This window comes from Citrus sinensis, chromosome 3 (assembly GCF_022201045.2).
Source record: "Citrus sinensis cultivar Valencia sweet orange chromosome 3, DVS_A1.0, whole genome shotgun sequence".
In the NCBI taxonomy this organism is placed as follows: domain Eukaryota; kingdom Viridiplantae; phylum Streptophyta; class Magnoliopsida; order Sapindales; family Rutaceae; genus Citrus; species Citrus sinensis.
In genome coordinates this window covers 4,066,375-4,082,258 of record NC_068558.1, presented here as the reverse complement: position 1 = coordinate 4,082,258, position 15,884 = coordinate 4,066,375, and the positions used below count along the sequence as shown (strand labels likewise).

General features: G+C 35.6%; 4 protein-coding genes across 15 annotated transcripts; 2 read left to right on the top strand and 2 right to left on the bottom strand.

The window, feature by feature from the left end:
• Positions 1 to 666: 666 nt before the first annotated feature.
• Positions 667 to 4,103, bottom strand: LOC102621774 (26S proteasome non-ATPase regulatory subunit 6 homolog). The gene is made up of 8 exons (XM_006476911.4): positions 3,848 to 4,103; positions 3,642 to 3,756; positions 2,340 to 2,430; positions 2,089 to 2,234; positions 1,766 to 1,985; positions 1,534 to 1,642; positions 1,171 to 1,339; positions 667 to 1,043 (listed from the first exon to the last, which is right to left on the bottom strand). Exons 1-8 carry the CDS (start codon positions 3,978 to 3,980, stop codon positions 869 to 871), a joined length of 1,158 nt encoding a protein of 385 aa, XP_006476974.2. The 5' UTR covers positions 3,981 to 4,103; the 3' UTR covers positions 667 to 868.
• Positions 4,104 to 5,080: 977 nt separating this feature from the next.
• LOC102621283 (probable ubiquitin-like-specific protease 2B) lies at positions 5,081 to 7,566 on the top strand. Of its 2 annotated transcripts, XM_006476909.4 has the most exons (7): positions 5,085 to 5,328; positions 6,029 to 6,314; positions 6,390 to 6,557; positions 6,644 to 6,775; positions 6,884 to 6,965; positions 7,045 to 7,155; positions 7,247 to 7,566. In XM_006476909.4, the coding sequence occupies exons 1-7, from the start codon at positions 5,268 to 5,270 to the stop codon at positions 7,316 to 7,318; spliced, it is 912 nt and encodes a 303-aa protein (XP_006476972.2). In that variant the 5' UTR covers positions 5,085 to 5,267; the 3' UTR covers positions 7,319 to 7,566. The 2 variants fall into 2 exon arrangements, with proteins under 2 accessions (XP_006476973.2, XP_006476972.2); XM_006476910.4 differs by lacking the exon at positions 6,644 to 6,775 and having other exon boundaries at positions 5,081 to 5,328.
• An 83-nt stretch (positions 7,567 to 7,649) lies between these two features.
• Positions 7,650 to 9,632, bottom strand: LOC102620819 (30S ribosomal protein S21, chloroplastic). 4 transcript variants are annotated; one of them, XM_052436887.1, is made up of 2 exons: positions 9,106 to 9,632; positions 7,650 to 7,842 (listed from the first exon to the last, which is right to left on the bottom strand). In XM_052436887.1, the coding sequence occupies exons 1-2, from the start codon at positions 9,528 to 9,530 to the stop codon at positions 7,650 to 7,652; spliced, it is 618 nt and encodes a 205-aa protein (XP_052292847.1). In that variant the 5' UTR covers positions 9,531 to 9,632. The 4 variants fall into 4 exon arrangements, with proteins under 4 accessions (XP_052292847.1, XP_052292848.1, XP_052292849.1 ...); XM_052436888.1 differs by lacking the exon at positions 7,650 to 7,842 and adding an exon at positions 7,997 to 8,490 and having other exon boundaries at positions 9,106 to 9,624; XM_052436889.1 differs by lacking the exon at positions 7,650 to 7,842 and adding an exon at positions 8,674 to 9,012 and having other exon boundaries at positions 9,106 to 9,628.
• Positions 9,633 to 10,009: 377 nt separating this feature from the next.
• On the top strand, positions 10,010 to 14,433 carry LOC127901034 (uncharacterized). 8 transcript variants are annotated; one of them, XR_008053010.1, is made up of 9 exons: positions 10,010 to 10,281; positions 11,320 to 11,416; positions 11,532 to 11,560; positions 12,207 to 12,341; positions 12,424 to 12,481; positions 12,569 to 13,084; positions 13,408 to 13,545; positions 13,699 to 13,822; positions 13,949 to 14,433. XR_008053010.1 is itself a non-coding variant. In XM_052436884.1 (9 exons), exons 4-8 carry the CDS (start codon positions 12,214 to 12,216, stop codon positions 13,773 to 13,775), a joined length of 888 nt encoding a protein of 295 aa, XP_052292844.1. In that variant the 5' UTR covers positions 10,010 to 10,281; positions 11,320 to 11,416; positions 11,532 to 11,560; positions 12,207 to 12,213; the 3' UTR covers positions 13,776 to 13,822; positions 13,949 to 14,433. The 8 variants fall into 8 exon arrangements, 7 of the variants coding, with proteins under 7 accessions (XP_052292844.1, XP_052292841.1, XP_052292840.1 ...); XM_052436884.1 differs by having other exon boundaries at positions 13,728 to 13,822; XM_052436881.1 differs by lacking the exon at positions 13,699 to 13,822 and having other exon boundaries at positions 11,371 to 11,416.
• The last annotated feature ends 1,451 nt before the right edge of the window (positions 14,434 to 15,884 follow it).

Sequence of the window (15,884 nt, the reverse complement as noted above, 5' to 3'; positions counted from 1 at the left end):
TCAGACATTTTAGGAATGTGAGTCGTGCATGAACAGAAACTAACGGCGGTAATTACAAACAGCATGGAGGGATACATGTCTATTTGATTAAGTCTTTAAGACTTTACTCTTCCCCTCGAAATCAGAAGGGCTCCGTTTATTGACGTGACATTTCATCTTTATTTAGCATCTAGACAACCCACTATTTACATAGAATCCATTCGTTCACTCACACGTATCGTACGTATCATTTCATCATCACGGTTGAGTGCTTCCAAAGACTCGAGCCAAATAACAATAATGCATTGCGTAATCATGACGATATCCATTTTCGAATAAGTGACCTACTAGTGAAGTGATCGATTTCAGTTGCCCTGTTGTCTGGCATGCACGGACCGACGGACCGACACACACCCACTCTCATGACCAAAGCATTGGATGCTGGGACTTAAGGACACTTTTGGGCTTCTGGCCATGCTTACAGAGTTACAGTTGAAACTCAACTTCAAATGTACAGCTATGCTGCATTTCGATTCCTGATTTAGTCCCCGCGTCAATAAAGATTTCAGTGATTTTCTAGTTATCTGAAGGGAAATGTGAACTCAGTCCTCTACTGCTGTCAATATAGTCTGTTAAAGAGTAACCACCGAATCTCATGCATATTGCATAGTACTATTAAGCACAATAAGAAGCAACCAAGAAATGCATATAACAATGAATGATGACACTTGAATCAGCTACAATTCTTAGAAAATTTGGAACACAGGAAAAACATCTCAACTAGAGTATCGCATTCATCCAGCTAAAGGCATCAAACAGAAGAGTCCCTACTCTGGATATTTCTTAGTGGATTGCAATTGTGCATCATGCCTAGCAATTACCATCTATTTCATAGATCAATCACACGGGAAAGCTTCTGGATCCGGTTCAGTAAGAAGTCCCCTTGCTTGATGGTTGCTTGGTAAAGAGCATTCTTTGCATCAGGACGGTTTGTTTCAAGAACACCAGCAACCTTGTCAATCTTGCAATGAAGCTTCCCTGCTGCGATAAAACGTGATAGTTCCCTGGAACCATAAAGGGTTATATTAACCAAAAGGTCACAAAGATACTGACTCAATCACAACACTGCCTTAACACAATATGACATAGCTGAAAAGAACAAAATCAAATCATATCTGATTAAATACTTACACATCAATGAACTCCACTGTTACCCCAAATGCCTTTGCCATTGCTTCAATAGTAACACTTTTATAAGATTCCAAAAATTGAGAATAGACCACTGTTCTGACCTCCCTCATGTAATATCGGAAGTGGGGATATAAATAGCGGTCTAATTTTATTTGCTCTGTCAGGCCAGCTGAAAATAACCCACAGCAAAACAAACTACTTTGAGAGGCATAAAGTTGGATATTATATGAATGGTCAATCAACACGAAACCAAGAAAATATGAAGGTGATAAAATAGCAATGCAAATCAGGGAGGCAGCAGAAACAACTACTTTTCTGAATACATTTACTAAATGACAGCACAAGCATCAGATCTCTTCTCACCGAAAGCTGAGAAAAACGATTTGTATTGGCAATCATACAGAGAGTTTAGAAACTCAGAAAGATAAGGGATCTTCCCAATCACTGTCAAGATTTCAGGAGCATCCACCACCTGCAGCATTAGATACAATTAGTAAGATTGACACAATAAGCATCAAGCAATCCATTGGCCTCTAGGCGGGGGAAAAAATACAAAGTAATCATATCACAATCATTAGGTGGAAACACCATGTACCTTTTGCTTCAAGGAAACTCTATCCAGTGATATTATGCTTGTAAGGACGGTGTAAAAGATGAAGGTGTCATATGGGAATAGCTCATAAGTTGTGAATGTTGAAATGGAATCCAAAAACAAACTGGCCGCCTTCTTAAAATTTCGAGTGGACATGCAGTACAAGCCCTCATAAACCTTCAAACGGTTCTTCCTTTCCCAATCACCTCCCTCTTCAAACAGGCTGGCATCAAGTGACACAGTCAAATTCGCAGAATCGACTTTAGAGTACTGTGCTTTAGGAAAAATAAACTGAAAGATCTAGTTGATATTCATTGAATGCTTACCTCTTCGCTTTATCAATGCTCTTGGAAATAAGATCAAAATCCATATAGAAAAATCCAAGCTGCAGTGTATAGAACACCAAGTCCATCTTTTGCCCAACTGCGACTGTTTTGCTTTCTGTTACCTTCAGTTGTTCCAATGCTTTCTCCTGAATTCACCAAGGAAAATCAGATGTGAAAATTGCATGCAGATAGAAAGGATATAATTGCAAAAGGTAGAACTAGGGAAACAAAAATTCATAATACTTATCAACCTTGTCACCAATCTGAATATAAAATAAGGATTTGGCTAGATGAGCTTCACGGACTTCGCTTTCACCCAAATTTTCTTCAGCATCAGCAATCCTAGAGAGAGGCATAACAAAAGAAATGACAACCAAATAACTTAGCAACAAACACAGATGACCAGAGGGGGGGGGGGGGGGCGCATTATCCAAACACCTATTTCGAGCATGAAAATTAACCCCAATGACAAAATTAAATCCACCCGTTAACCTCAGTGTTATATTAGTTATTACAACAAAAATAGAACATACAATCAACTAAGAAAGCTCATAAAAGACATATAAAGAACTCAACATGCTATGAAGCATGATCTAAGAAAATGAAACCAACCAAATGGAGTTCGTGAAACTTACATACATCTAAGAAATTTAACTGATAAATAAAAAAGAAAACTAAAGCATCATGGTCGTTGTAATATGAGCTAACCAAATAATTTATATAAAGCAGTAGGCCTAATACTTCATCCAACAACCAAAACTAAGGCCAGCATTTCTCCTTTAATTTATCTTGCAGAAACAGAAGTTATCCCTAGCTGTCTAGCATTACCTGCTAACAACCACAGTACTTATTTACTGACTTTATACACAATAGGCTTTTCTATTAGTGAGCAAGAAATGGTCCATGTCAAAAGCTCAATTGTTCATACAAGTAAACAATAGAGAACGAATGATATGGCCCCCAAAACTTCATAATGAAACATATTAGTATATAACAGACTCGTTTAATTCTCTGAATATATAATCACCCAAGACCACTTCATTTCTTGAATTTTCTCAAATAACACAAACAGGTCAAGTTCACAGTCATCAAGAACAATGATGGAACCTGCCAACACCTCCGACCCACACATATTTTTAAATTACGTGCGCATTCCGCTCAAAATTTGAGAAAACATAAAAGTAAAAGATGCAACATTGTGACATTTATCAGACCATGCATCCACTACTTAATTTCCAGTTTGAGTTTCTATGTTTAATATTAAGATGCATTATGCAACCATTGAAAGATCAATCATAAAAACAATGTTCAACGGTCAGGTTAACAACAAATACTGTAGATTGTCTCATTATTCAACAATGAGTTAATAATTATTAATCAATTGGGACCCAAAAATACTAACAGTTGCACTAATTTCAGCTTAGAACACGAGATTGAAACTTTCCGCAATCAAGCAATCAAACAACACGCGGGGATTCAAAAAAGTAAAAGCCTCAATCACTGCATTTCCTACAATTTCTTGCTATCTAAAGAGATTTTATAATAGCACTCACTTATCATCAAGTTTCTTAAGCTCGTCTTCGATCTTCGTACGCATCGAATCAAGAACGCTTTGATCCATCTCCAGCACAGACTCAGCCACTAGGGTTTCATAAAACGAGGCCATGTCTACAGAAAAAAAGAGCAACAATTAAAATTGAAAAAAAAAATAGAGCATTACTCGGAAGAAATAAGTATGCGAATCCGGCGAGTTAGGTACCGTGGGCTTTGACCATTGAGAAGACCTCCCCTTTGAGACCGACCTTCTCGATGTCTTGAACGTCTGGGTGCGTAAGAAGGAAGCGCTTGTGAGCGAGTACGAGATGCGCCTGCTGAGTTCCTTCGCTGTCCATGGCTAATTCGGCTGCTGATGACTCACTGAGTTACGTTCCGAGTTGGTTCTTTGCTTGAGAAAGGAGCTAGCGCAGTATACAGAGTCGCCGTGACGATTTACAAATAATTTATGCCCGGTATTTTCTTTTATATGAATCTTAATATATGCACCCTCTTCTTTTCAAAAAGAAAAAAATATATATGCACCCCATTAGTCTGATAAATCCCCCTTGCAGGCCCTTGCATGGGCCCTCGTTGGGCTCGTGAAAAATTATGGGCTCGTGAACAATTGTGGTTCTAAAATCATCTGTCCATTTTTTTTTTTTTATTTTAGAAACAGAAAAACAGTTCAATAATTTATGTCGAAAATTTAAAGAAATAATCAACATTTGAGGTTTATTTATAAATTTAACCAACTTTTCTATCATCCTTACTTATTTTTATAACCAAAGACATTTATTGTTCGAGATTAAGGGAGATAATAAGTTGGTCAAAATTTACAAGCCGCCCCCAAGATTTAGCTACTGACGGAGAGTAATATTATAGTAAGAGAGTATTTTACTTCACTTTATTGGAGTAAAGGAGGTAAAAACACTTATTTTAATATATTATAAAAAATACGTATTTTATATTTTAATTTGTTTTAAAAAATTATTAAGGTCATGTTTTGAATTGAATTGTTATATTTTTTAATTTATCCATAAAAAATTGTAATTATAAAATAAAAGTTAATAATATTTAGTAAATATAATTTTTAAATAATAATTTTAATAAAATTATTAAAAAATTATAAATTTTTTATCCAACAAATAAAAAATTATATCAACATAACTTTTAAGATACAAAAATTAATATTTATTAAATATTTTAATTTCGTAACTTTTAAATTATAATTCGTCAATTCCAATCTCAAACGAGACCTAAAATAAGTGATTCAGATATTATAAAATTACTATTTGATGAAAATTCCCCATATTATATAAAATGACCAAATATATATTTGAAGAATGATAAAGTATTCTTTAATAATGTTTTATGTGTACGTAAAATCCACGTGTTATTTGAGATGAAAGCCTTCTGGGCTTCCAATTCTATATTTATATGGTGAGTTAGAGTTTGTGAGTATAATCTATTAAATTTAATGAATAAAAAATAAATCACATCGAATTCTGAGCCGTCAGAGAAAAAATGCCGGAGACACTCTCGTGAGTCCTGTTTCCTGCTCTCAGTCGTGGGTGTTGAAAATTTTCCTTCATGCAGCAGTAGTACTTTCTTCCAAGAAAATAATTATAATTTTTTTTAAAGTAATGGGGAAACGAAAGCGCGGTGATGCTAACAATCCGATAGATATTGTCTCTTCAACTCCTGGTAAATCGCTCTTTTTTGTGTGCTTTAATTTATTCTTCCTTGAATTGTCTCTCTTTTGTTTGGTCGATGGTTTACGGGCCTGTGTTTGGTCGCTGAGAAAACGCGGGAGAAAATATGGAAAGTTTTTAATTTAATAATGTAGATTAGTCTAGATAGTCGATAGTGTTGTTTATGAGGGTCGGTTGGTTTTCATTTGGTTACGATATGTGAATTTTTGTTTGTTTACTTCAATAATTTTGGACAATCTTAGGTGATAATGATAGAAACAGATGCATTTCCCAATTTGTTTTTAATCCTAGAAAATAAAAATAAAAATCTTTCTTTATTTTGCTTTGCAAGATGAAATTGGGATCCTGGACCAGTTTTAGAGTTAATTATTATACTTCACAGAACTTGATAGAACTTCGATGGCTCATGGCTTCATATAGTTTCTTTAGCCTATCGTTTTGAATGATTAAGCTAACTGCTTCATTCCAACTTATTAATATGTTTATAGTAGTACAGCCCAAGTGAAGTTTCCTAAAATTGTCCGAAGAGTCACGCCATTGTCTTATGTTGAGTTCGACTGTATTGCAAATTCTGAACAACAAATAGAGCAACTTAATTCATTTTATGCATCCATATATATTTGAATTGTTTAGAAATTATATTAGGTAATTGATAAAGAAGATTAATGGGTTAATGTTCAATGTTGTTGCAGAGGATCCTGGTCATTTGTCAAAGCATCGGACATGTTGGCTGCATACAGTAGCATTTTTACATGCTCGAAAGATGAAGATATCTAAACAGAAGATAAGAAACTTTGAATTGACTGCCCCATGTTTTCTAGGTACTTTTTCTTGTCGTAGACGATCAAAGAGAAGAGTTAAGTGCAAGAATACAAGCCTCATTAAGGGCAAGAATTCAAGTTCAGTTAAGTGCAAGGATATGATCACTAAACGAAGGAAGAATAAGCTAGATTCTGGAAAATTTGAACACCTTTTGGAGTAAGCCCTAGTTTCTGCAATGTATTTTGTAGCCTGTGACTTGCCCTTACACTGAATGCATGTACAAATTTGCAGTAATTTGTGGAGGAGCTTCTCTGAGGATAAGAAGGCTGGCTTTACATATCTCGACTCTTTATGGTTTGACTTGTATAGGAAACCATCCAGCAAAGCAAAGGTTTTGACATGGATCAAGAGGAAACATATTTTTTCAAAGAAATATGTCCTTGTTCCAATAGTTTGCTGGTGTGTATTTTATTTCACCTTGAAAACTGATTGTCTGATTCCTTGTCAGTGCATGGAATTATATAATCTTAAAATGCTATTTTTAGGAGACACTGGAACCTCTTAATCTTATGCAACTTTGGCGGGAGTTTCGAATCAAAAACAAGAACACCCTGCATGCTTTTGCTTGATTCACTTGAAATGTCAAATCCTTGGCGGTTTGAACCAGATATAAGAAAGTATGTGACTCTTTATTTCTTTGGTGTGTTTGTGTGTCTGTGTACCAGCATTATTGTATCTGTTTATTGCACAAGTTGAGTGTTCAACCTGCGTTCTGGGTTTTGAAGGTTTGTGATGGACATATACAAAGCAGAGGAAAGACCTGAAACCAAGGAGTTGATATCTCGAATTCCATTATTGGTGCCTAAGGTAACCATCATAAGAGCTATTAATTAATTTTACATAACACCCTCTGAATTTGCACCTGTAAATACTATACTTGTTTTAGGTGCCACAGCAAAGAAATGGTGAAGAATGTGGAAACTTTGTTCTCTACTTCATTAATCTATTTGTAGAGGGTGCTCCAGAGAATTTTAACCTTGAGGACTATCCATACTTTGTAAGTTTTCTTGTTTGTGTCATGTTTGTCACCTGCAGGATTGTTCTTATGTATTAGTGACTGAGTTCCTCATCTCTTCAATACACTGCAGATGGAAAAGAATTGGTTTACTGCAGAAGACCTGGATTGCTTTTGTGAGAGACTCAACTCCTCTGAAAACTGATTTGCATTAGTTTCGCTAGATGCAATGTACGATTTGCATTAGTTTCGCTAGATGCAATATATGTAAGTTCTTTAACATATTTGTATATGTAGGGATTAGTTCTCTGAGGTTTATTTTGAAACATTATGATTTATAAGGTTATGATTTAGGCATGGAGCTGAAGCATATATTAGCTGCAATCTCTAGGATGGCAGATGACGATGTCTTGATCAATTTAAGGCATTTTTTACTGTCTCGGCTTGCTATTATATTGTTAGGCAAGATTCTCGGTATTGAGTTACTCGAGCTCTTCACAACAGCATATTCTAGTCTTCACCCAATACTTAGATATTTAAACTAATTTGACTTGCAGAGAACCTGTTGCTCTCACAACTCTAACTCGGCTCCGCAGTTCTGCTTTGAGCTCATAACTCAGCTCCGCAGTTCTGCTTATATCCAAGACATTGATCCAAATAAAAGAATCAGATCTGAAATATCGAACTAGGTTGAAGGCGGTAAAACCACCTGTAGAATTTTCTGCATCACTGAAACCAACATATGTATTAGGGATATTTTGTTCTGGACCTTACAAGGTGCTCCTTCCTTCAAGGAACAGAGAAGCTAGTGCACTTTTCTTTTGTGTGGAAATCCAGCATGGAGATCAGGAGATGAAATATGTAAATTTAGAGCACTTGGAAATAAAAAATAACAAACAATAGCAGTATTTACTGGCAACAATTGTAAGCCGCATAAAGCAAAACAAGCCAATCATTTCATACATCATATGCTCAAAGCTTTGCTCAAAATGGTAGCAAACAATCTAGCAGCTAAAATTCCATACACCATAAGCGCATTTGAACGCATACACTAGGACAAATGGCTCAACTTGTCAGTGCTATTAACAATGTGAAACTACACTAACACAACAAAACATGACAACTAAGCTAATTTTTTAGGCATATCAATATCAGTGCAAGTCAGCAAAGTGTGGTCGGTAACAAAAATACGTTCTTTTCTTTACACCTAAATCTGTAATCAGAAGCTGATTCCTCAAAAAGTATTTTCAGTGTGTTGTTATCAGAAGTTAGCAATAGGGAATGTCACCATCTGGAACCTCCCAGTTATCATCTTCATCATCGTCCCCCTCCTTCTTAGGAGTTTTCTGTTTCACTGGAGATTTTGGCTTTGGTCGTCTGACATGAACAGAATAAATCAATAGCAAGCATCTAGTTCTTTGAAGAGAACATAAAACGAAAATGCATATGAGAGTGCCAACAAACATGATCAGCGACGTTTAAACAAAGCAAAATTGGAGGTACTGGCATGATTTATAGGCCAAGTATCAAGATGGAGACTTTTAATTAATTTTTGGAATCTTTAAAATAAGAAAACATATTAGCATAAAAGATATTAGAATTGTATAATCAAAACAACAGATGCCAGCAAAACACACCCTGACCGTTTTCCCAGAGAGATTTTAAGTTTGAAACTCAGCATTGCTTCCAAGGAGTACATGAAAATTCAGCTACTCTTCTACCATGAAACAATCCATTTGAACTATGCTTCCAAATATCATCAGCACATCTTTAGCAACCACCAATGGGTTGCTATGTTGTTATTGTAATGGGAAGCATAACATAAGGTACTTGATGATATCTAAATAGATCCCAGTGGACGGCATTTATATTGATTCAGCATCAAAACCTAGCAAAAAACTAAATGTGATCGTGTACTAGTAACTAAATTAAGAAACTGAATCATCAGCAGTTGTTCTTCAACAAATATTAACAGAAGCCCAAACTGAATACCTTTTTCGGTTCCTTTGAGCAGCGGATCTCGCTTTACGCTTCCTCTTCTCCTGACCGCTCTCAAAAAATCTTCTTCTCTTGCACTCTTGTATAATACCAGCTCTCAGCACCGCACTCCTAAACCGCCTCGCTATCTTCTCCTCGGGCTCGTCGTCGGCGACTTCTATCTGCACGTTGAAGAAATATAACACGTTTGCATTTGCCAGCGAAGGCCACGCCACCGACGTTAGGCTTAGGTCATCGTCACTTGAAATCTTTGTTGGGGGAAACCGACAGGCCACCAGCGGGGTCCAACCATTTGATTTCGTTTTGGGTGAATGTGGCGACGACAGAGAAACAACGTTAGATTGTCGCGATGGCGGTGGTGATTTTGCGGGAAGAAGAGAGAATAGGAAGTTAGAGACGACGGTGACAGCGCCGGCCATGATCGTTGATCACATAGCTCATGCCTTGCTGCCTACCCTTTTCTTCCCTAATTATTATTATTTTTTTTTTCCCTAACGTCAGGCTTTGCGACTTTGCTTAGGACCTACTACCTAGATAGGATGAGTGATTTTTGTCCCACATAGACTTGCTACGTCAACCAGATGACTCTAATAGCTCTTTGCCATGTGGCAAAGTTGGCCCTCTACTGCTCCACTCGACACTCGACTCTGACTCACCTCGCGCCACTCACGAAAAATGGGGTCCGCTTGTAATACAGCGTTTGTATCTCATACAGCTGAATTCAATATTTTATTAAAAAAAATGACAACCGTTAGATAGAAGTAAATACATCCAATGGTTAATATGTGTGATAACTCATTTTGGCGACCGAATATGGCAGTAATTATTTCATCAATTAACTTAACTAAAAAATCTCAGCCGTTGGATTGTCTCTCTCTCCATCATAATAAAAGCCTTCGCATTCTCCCTCCTATTGTTTTCTCCCACATCCAGAATTTTGGATGATAAGAACTTGTTATTCAAGAGTATTCACCACCCATCACAGCAAAGAGCAAAGATGTAGCCGAAGGAGTGCCGTTTATTCAAGCTTACTCGATCTATCACTCTCACTTCAATTCGTCGCTCAACTTCTCGAGGGCATCTTCAGTTCGTCACTCACAGCTTCAAATTTTCACTCTCGTCAATCACCTCTCTTGCTGTACCTCTCTCTTATGTCTCCCAACAACTTCGGTGAGCTCTCTCTCTAATTTAATATATGAAAAAAAATCTTATCATGTCATTTAAATATGCTTGAAGTTTCAGTTTAGTTTATGATTATTACTTGAAATTTTGAGATGATTTCCAGGGATTGATAATTGAAAGATAATTGGTAGGGCTTGTGTTTTTTTTTTTTTTTTTATCTTGAGATTATGTTTTTCACAAAAAGGAAAAAAAAAAAAAAAAAGAGGTTGCACTATCTAGCATCAAGCAACTGCAAGTAATGGGGTTTGTTTTGATGAGCTGCGAATTGGGGCTTCTCATTTTCTTGAATTATCTTCAATATAAGTGGAAAGAGATTTCTTCTCTCCAAAAAATTATTGTATATTTCCTTTTAAATTCTAGATTGACATGTAGCCGATTTTTGATGTTTGAAGGATTTTATTAAAGAATGTGCTGCTGCCAGTGGCATGAATTAATGTAGTCTCGCTAGTATTCCTGATTTGGGGTAATGATGTAATTGAACGATTATATTTCGATTATTCTTATATTTGAATCCAGTGATATTGTGGTGGTTTTATGATAATATTCTATCGTTTTGTGCTGCATATCAGCCAATGAGTTGGGTATGTGCTGGGTATATGCTGTATGGGGTTGTTGTTGAATTTACTGGACCTTGGATGTGATTCTTGCCATGTTTATAAGAAATAGACAAATGTCTTTCTATCGTAATAGAATTGTCTAAGCTGCGTTACGATAAATGTTAAGTAACTATGCTTTGTAACCTTAAACCTTTATTTGTAAGACTTGGTGTACTTGACTGTGAAAGAATGTTAAATGTTGACTTATTTTCATTGGTGAAGATAAATGAAGTTAGGAAAGGTTTGTAATCACTATAACCGTGACAATTTATTGGGTAGACTTGTAATAATTTTATTCATGGCATGTAATTTGTTTTTATCAGAGGGCATGTTTGCTTGTAGTCTCAAATCTAGGGTAATATTTAAAATAAGTTCTGCAATATATGTTTTGCTATTTTTTATTTTTTGTTTTTATTTTAATTGGTTTTAGTATTACTTGGAGGGGAATTCTGATCTGCTGAAGTTAATGAAGCTGGTGCAGCAAGCAGGCCTTTATCTTAATCTTACAATTGGCCCTTGCGATTGTGGTAAGTGGAATTTTGTGTAAGTTACAACAATATAATTTTTTGAAAAGAGCCGACAAGACTCTCTATTTTCTTTTGTTTTTTTGGAATGTTGAGCAAAAATTTTCTTTATTCTCAGGGGCCCTGTTTTGCTGCAGTACATTCCAGGTATCAATCCCTCTGATATACCATCCCTTTATTAGGTGTTTATAATAATTCATGGGTTTTGTCATATTGGTTACAGCCCATCAGCCCCTACTCCTCTTTCCCAGCAACCTTCAATGCTTTTTTTTTATAATTTTTTTTAAGCATTGTACTTTGATTCACGGTGAAATTTGTTTGTATGATGCTAAGTTGAGGACACGATAATAGTCATGATTTTACTGTATGTAGCAAAGATAAATGTCCATAAAATTTTATGTTGTTGAAATAATAAGATTTCGCTAATTTTGTAGTAAGAAATGAGGGCTATTGATCCCTTCCGTTTATTATATTCAATTTTTTTTTCACTCTTTCATTCATTTATTGTGAAGTGTGTTTAGGTATTAGTCATGGGCAAAGGTAAAGATCTTTACTTTGGTATTTTTGTCTTCTTGTGCTTCATTGGTATAAATGAGGAAAAAAAGCCAAAAATAAAATAAAATTATAATATTTGCATGAATTCCATCGTCTATGGTGTGTTGAATAGATTAAAAAGCAAGGAGTACAGTGATGGAATAGCAGGTGGGGGAACTATTTTTTTTTTAAAAAATATAATACATATTGATGGAATAATTATCCTTCCCTTAATTATCTAAAATTTTTCTTTTGGAAGAATACAAATGGACAGTCAGCAACGAAAGCGTAAACGACAACCAGAGGGCTTACAGAAAAAAGGTGCTCCTATTCTAAGAGCAAATGGTCAGGACGCAGTTCCAACGTCTTCAACTTATGGATTTGTCTCTTACTTGTAAGTAGTCATTGTGACTTACCTATCGACAAATAAACACACCGATACCAGATAACACTAATTAGATGTTATGGTTTTGCAGCATTGAAGAAGTTAAGCGGTTGAGAAGTGAAAATTCAGATTTGTCTGTTACGCTTGGGGTTAGTATATTCATTAAATGTAGCATGTACATCTATTATTTTGTGGGTTTTTTATGTTTTAAAACATATGCATTACCTTTTTTACAGTTACGAAAACATATTGGGAAAACCTACAAAGAACTTCCTCCCGAACAAAAGGCAAGGTACAAAAAGAGAGATGAAAGGATGGGTAATTCGGGTAATTCAAACTCACATTCTGGTGACAATGAAATAGTGGAAACTAAGTGTGTACCTGAGCGGTTTTGTGCGCTGGGTAAGAGTTTATCGGAAGAGAAGAAAAAAGCAATAAGAGAAATAGGATTTGAAAGCCTGCTTGAACTCAGATGTGGCAAGCTGAAGAGGAAGTTATGCCATTGGTTAGTTAATGAGTTTAAACCTGAAAGGAATATAATTGAACTTCATGGTCAGAAATTAGAACTTTGTCCCAAAATGTTTTCGAAAATCATGGGCGTAAAAGATGGAGGTATGGCCATTAAGATTAATGGTGCAAGTGATCATATTGCTGAAGTGCGACGTATTTTCCAACCAACAGTTAAAGGGATTCGCATCCGCACGCTCGAGGAACTAATAGAGCAATTAGATGAAGCCAACAAGATTTTCAAGGTTTGTGGATAACTCAATTACAGCGCTTGTAATTGCTTACAATTGATTGTGTTTTAAATTATGAATCTTTGTGCATAACCCCCGTTTAATCTATAATATTTGTAATTGTAGTTGTATGAAACACTTGAACTTATTTTTAAAAATGTGCACACTTAAGCTATTTATGTAGCTTATTAATGCTTGCAACCGTTCACGATGTTGATATTCTTACATAAAGTTTTTTGCAGGTTGCATTTACCTTATTTGCTATAGTGACATTGTTATGTCCAATAGGCAGTTATATTTCAACGTTGTTTCTTCATCCCATCATGTTGTTCATGCAGATCTTTTATCTCCATAATGTTGCATATGACAACATTCAGCCCGATAGGAATATACTTCCCATCACATTCTGGAACGAATCAAGGATCAAGAAGTTCATGAAGTGGCTTAGATCCAAAAGAGGGATTGGAAGCGATAAGGTAATCTCTTCTTGTAGGGTGCTTAGTTGAATTGAAAACAGAATTAGTTGCATTATGCAGTATAGGCATAAATTCATTATCTATGTCAATTCATTCATAGTTTGACTCCAAATGGAGTAATAGGTCACCATTAATTTTTGGTAATCGATTCAGTTTTTTAAATTTTCAAATCTGTCGTCAAGCTGGTCTACCACAACAGCCAAATGATTTTGATTGCGGCTATTATGTGATGAAGTATATGGATAGTCCTTGTATTGTTGTCCATGACTCTTATCAGGTTTGTACAGTTGTATCTTATTGGTGTATAATATCTTTTCTGTATTAGATTAACAAATAAGGATTTATATCAGCAAGATGAAGATCGACTTTTTAAAAAAGGTTATTTTTTTTTTAACTTTTTCAGCATGACTCGGATCACGCTCGCCTTCTTCTAGCTCTTTATTTGGTGCAATCTCCGCTTAACAAGATTAGGTGTCGACTTATTCAAGAAGCGCGCAAGTTATAGGTTGACTGTGCAGTCTTTTTTTTTTTTTGTTTGCCGAACCATTTTGTAGCATTGTAGCAACGTTAGGGTAAAAGGTTGGCAAATTTTTTGTGATGCCACCCCATTTGTTGGTATTTTGTATAGCAACTACTGTTGTTGTAGAATCCGCGAGTTCACTAACCTGGGTTAGCTGATGGGTGGCCCTCTTATTTTTTGGCTGAGGGTGCTTATTTTACAAACATGTGTGTTCCGGCAAGATTACAATTACTGCACAGGCGTACAGCAACTGTGACGGCCCTATTATTTTTTGTATATGTGAGGGTGTTTATTTAGTAAGAAATTGTACATGTAATGGTTAATCAATTGATGTGTACGCTTCTGTACAAGTTTTCTGTTTTTCTTGATTTCAGTTTTTTCTTTTTACTTGATTTCAGTTTTTTCTTTTTTAAGTGCAAGATTAAATGGTGGACGGTTTGGAATTGTTGTTTGGCTGTTGGGAAATGAGAAAGGACAATGAAAAACTAAACTCGGCACCAATTGGTTATGTGGAATAAAATGAGTATTACAGGTTTGTCCAACTAAAGGCCCCTTCGGTTTCTGATCTTGAAAACCTTGTTCAAGAATTTGAAAACAGGTGGGGAGAAGAATATGTTCTTGTTAAACAAATAAGCCTTTGGATAGATAGATTTAAAGCACATGTCAAATAGTTTACCATTTTTTAAATGCTCGTTTTCTACACACCAGAGACTACAATGTATGTTTTTCGAAACTTAAGAATTCTTCTCAATTTTACGTTAAATTAGAATATTTTTTCATAAATAAATATAACTAAAAATATTTTTCGTTCTGTTCATTTGACCAAAAATGCCTCATTTGACGCCTGGAGGGGTTGGAGACAACAGTGAAATGGCTTAAAATTTTTAGTTTTTTACTGGTTTTTATATTAAATAGTTTGAATAGAAAATATTGTTTGACAATTTAAGTGTTGGTTCTTTCGTTCTCTTAAAATTGTTGGCCTAAATGGCGAAGAAATCATTAATTTTGATGATAACAATTACATGAAAAAATGATAATTTAGTATATTTATTTAAAGGTAAACTTTCTACCCTAACTAAAATCAAGCTCAAGGCATAAATGATCAATGAGAGCTATAAAAAGGGTACGACGAGTTATAAAGAGGGTACCAACTCAAATAATTCACTTTTCCATACTCCTAATGCTAATACACTTTACTGTGTCCACGACTTTGTATCTTAAAAGCTCAAGGCTTCCTTTCATAATCTCTATAACAAATTATCAATTTTCATTGTATAAAGTTGTATATTTTACAAGGCAAATTATTTAATCAAAATGAGTATTTGAAAATTTACGGACCACATCAACAAGATTTCAGTTTTTTAGCTCCTTACGTGTTATTTTTAAACGCCTAAAAAGGACCTATACGAAAATAATTGAATATACTCGTTCAAAGTATAATTACAGAAATTAGTGCTCATGGACACAAAGTTTGCGGCTTACCTCTTCTTGTGAAGCGGCTAACCGCTTGAATTCACTTGCATGCCAGAAACATAGCGGCAACCCGCCTTCCATACGCGGCTAGCCGCATGTACATCACTTTTTGTAACCCATTCCAGAAACATAGCGGCTACCCGCCTTCATTTCGCGGCTAGCCGCATGTGCTACGCTTTTGATAACTCATTCCCAAACATAGCGGCTACCCTCCTTCCACTGTCTTCCTCCTCAATTTTTTAGAGGTCTCTCTCCCCACTCACTCTCGCTGAAAATTGCGCACTTCTTACACATTTTGTCTCCAAACTCACTCTCCGAAACCATTTTCCATCCATTTTACCTCAAT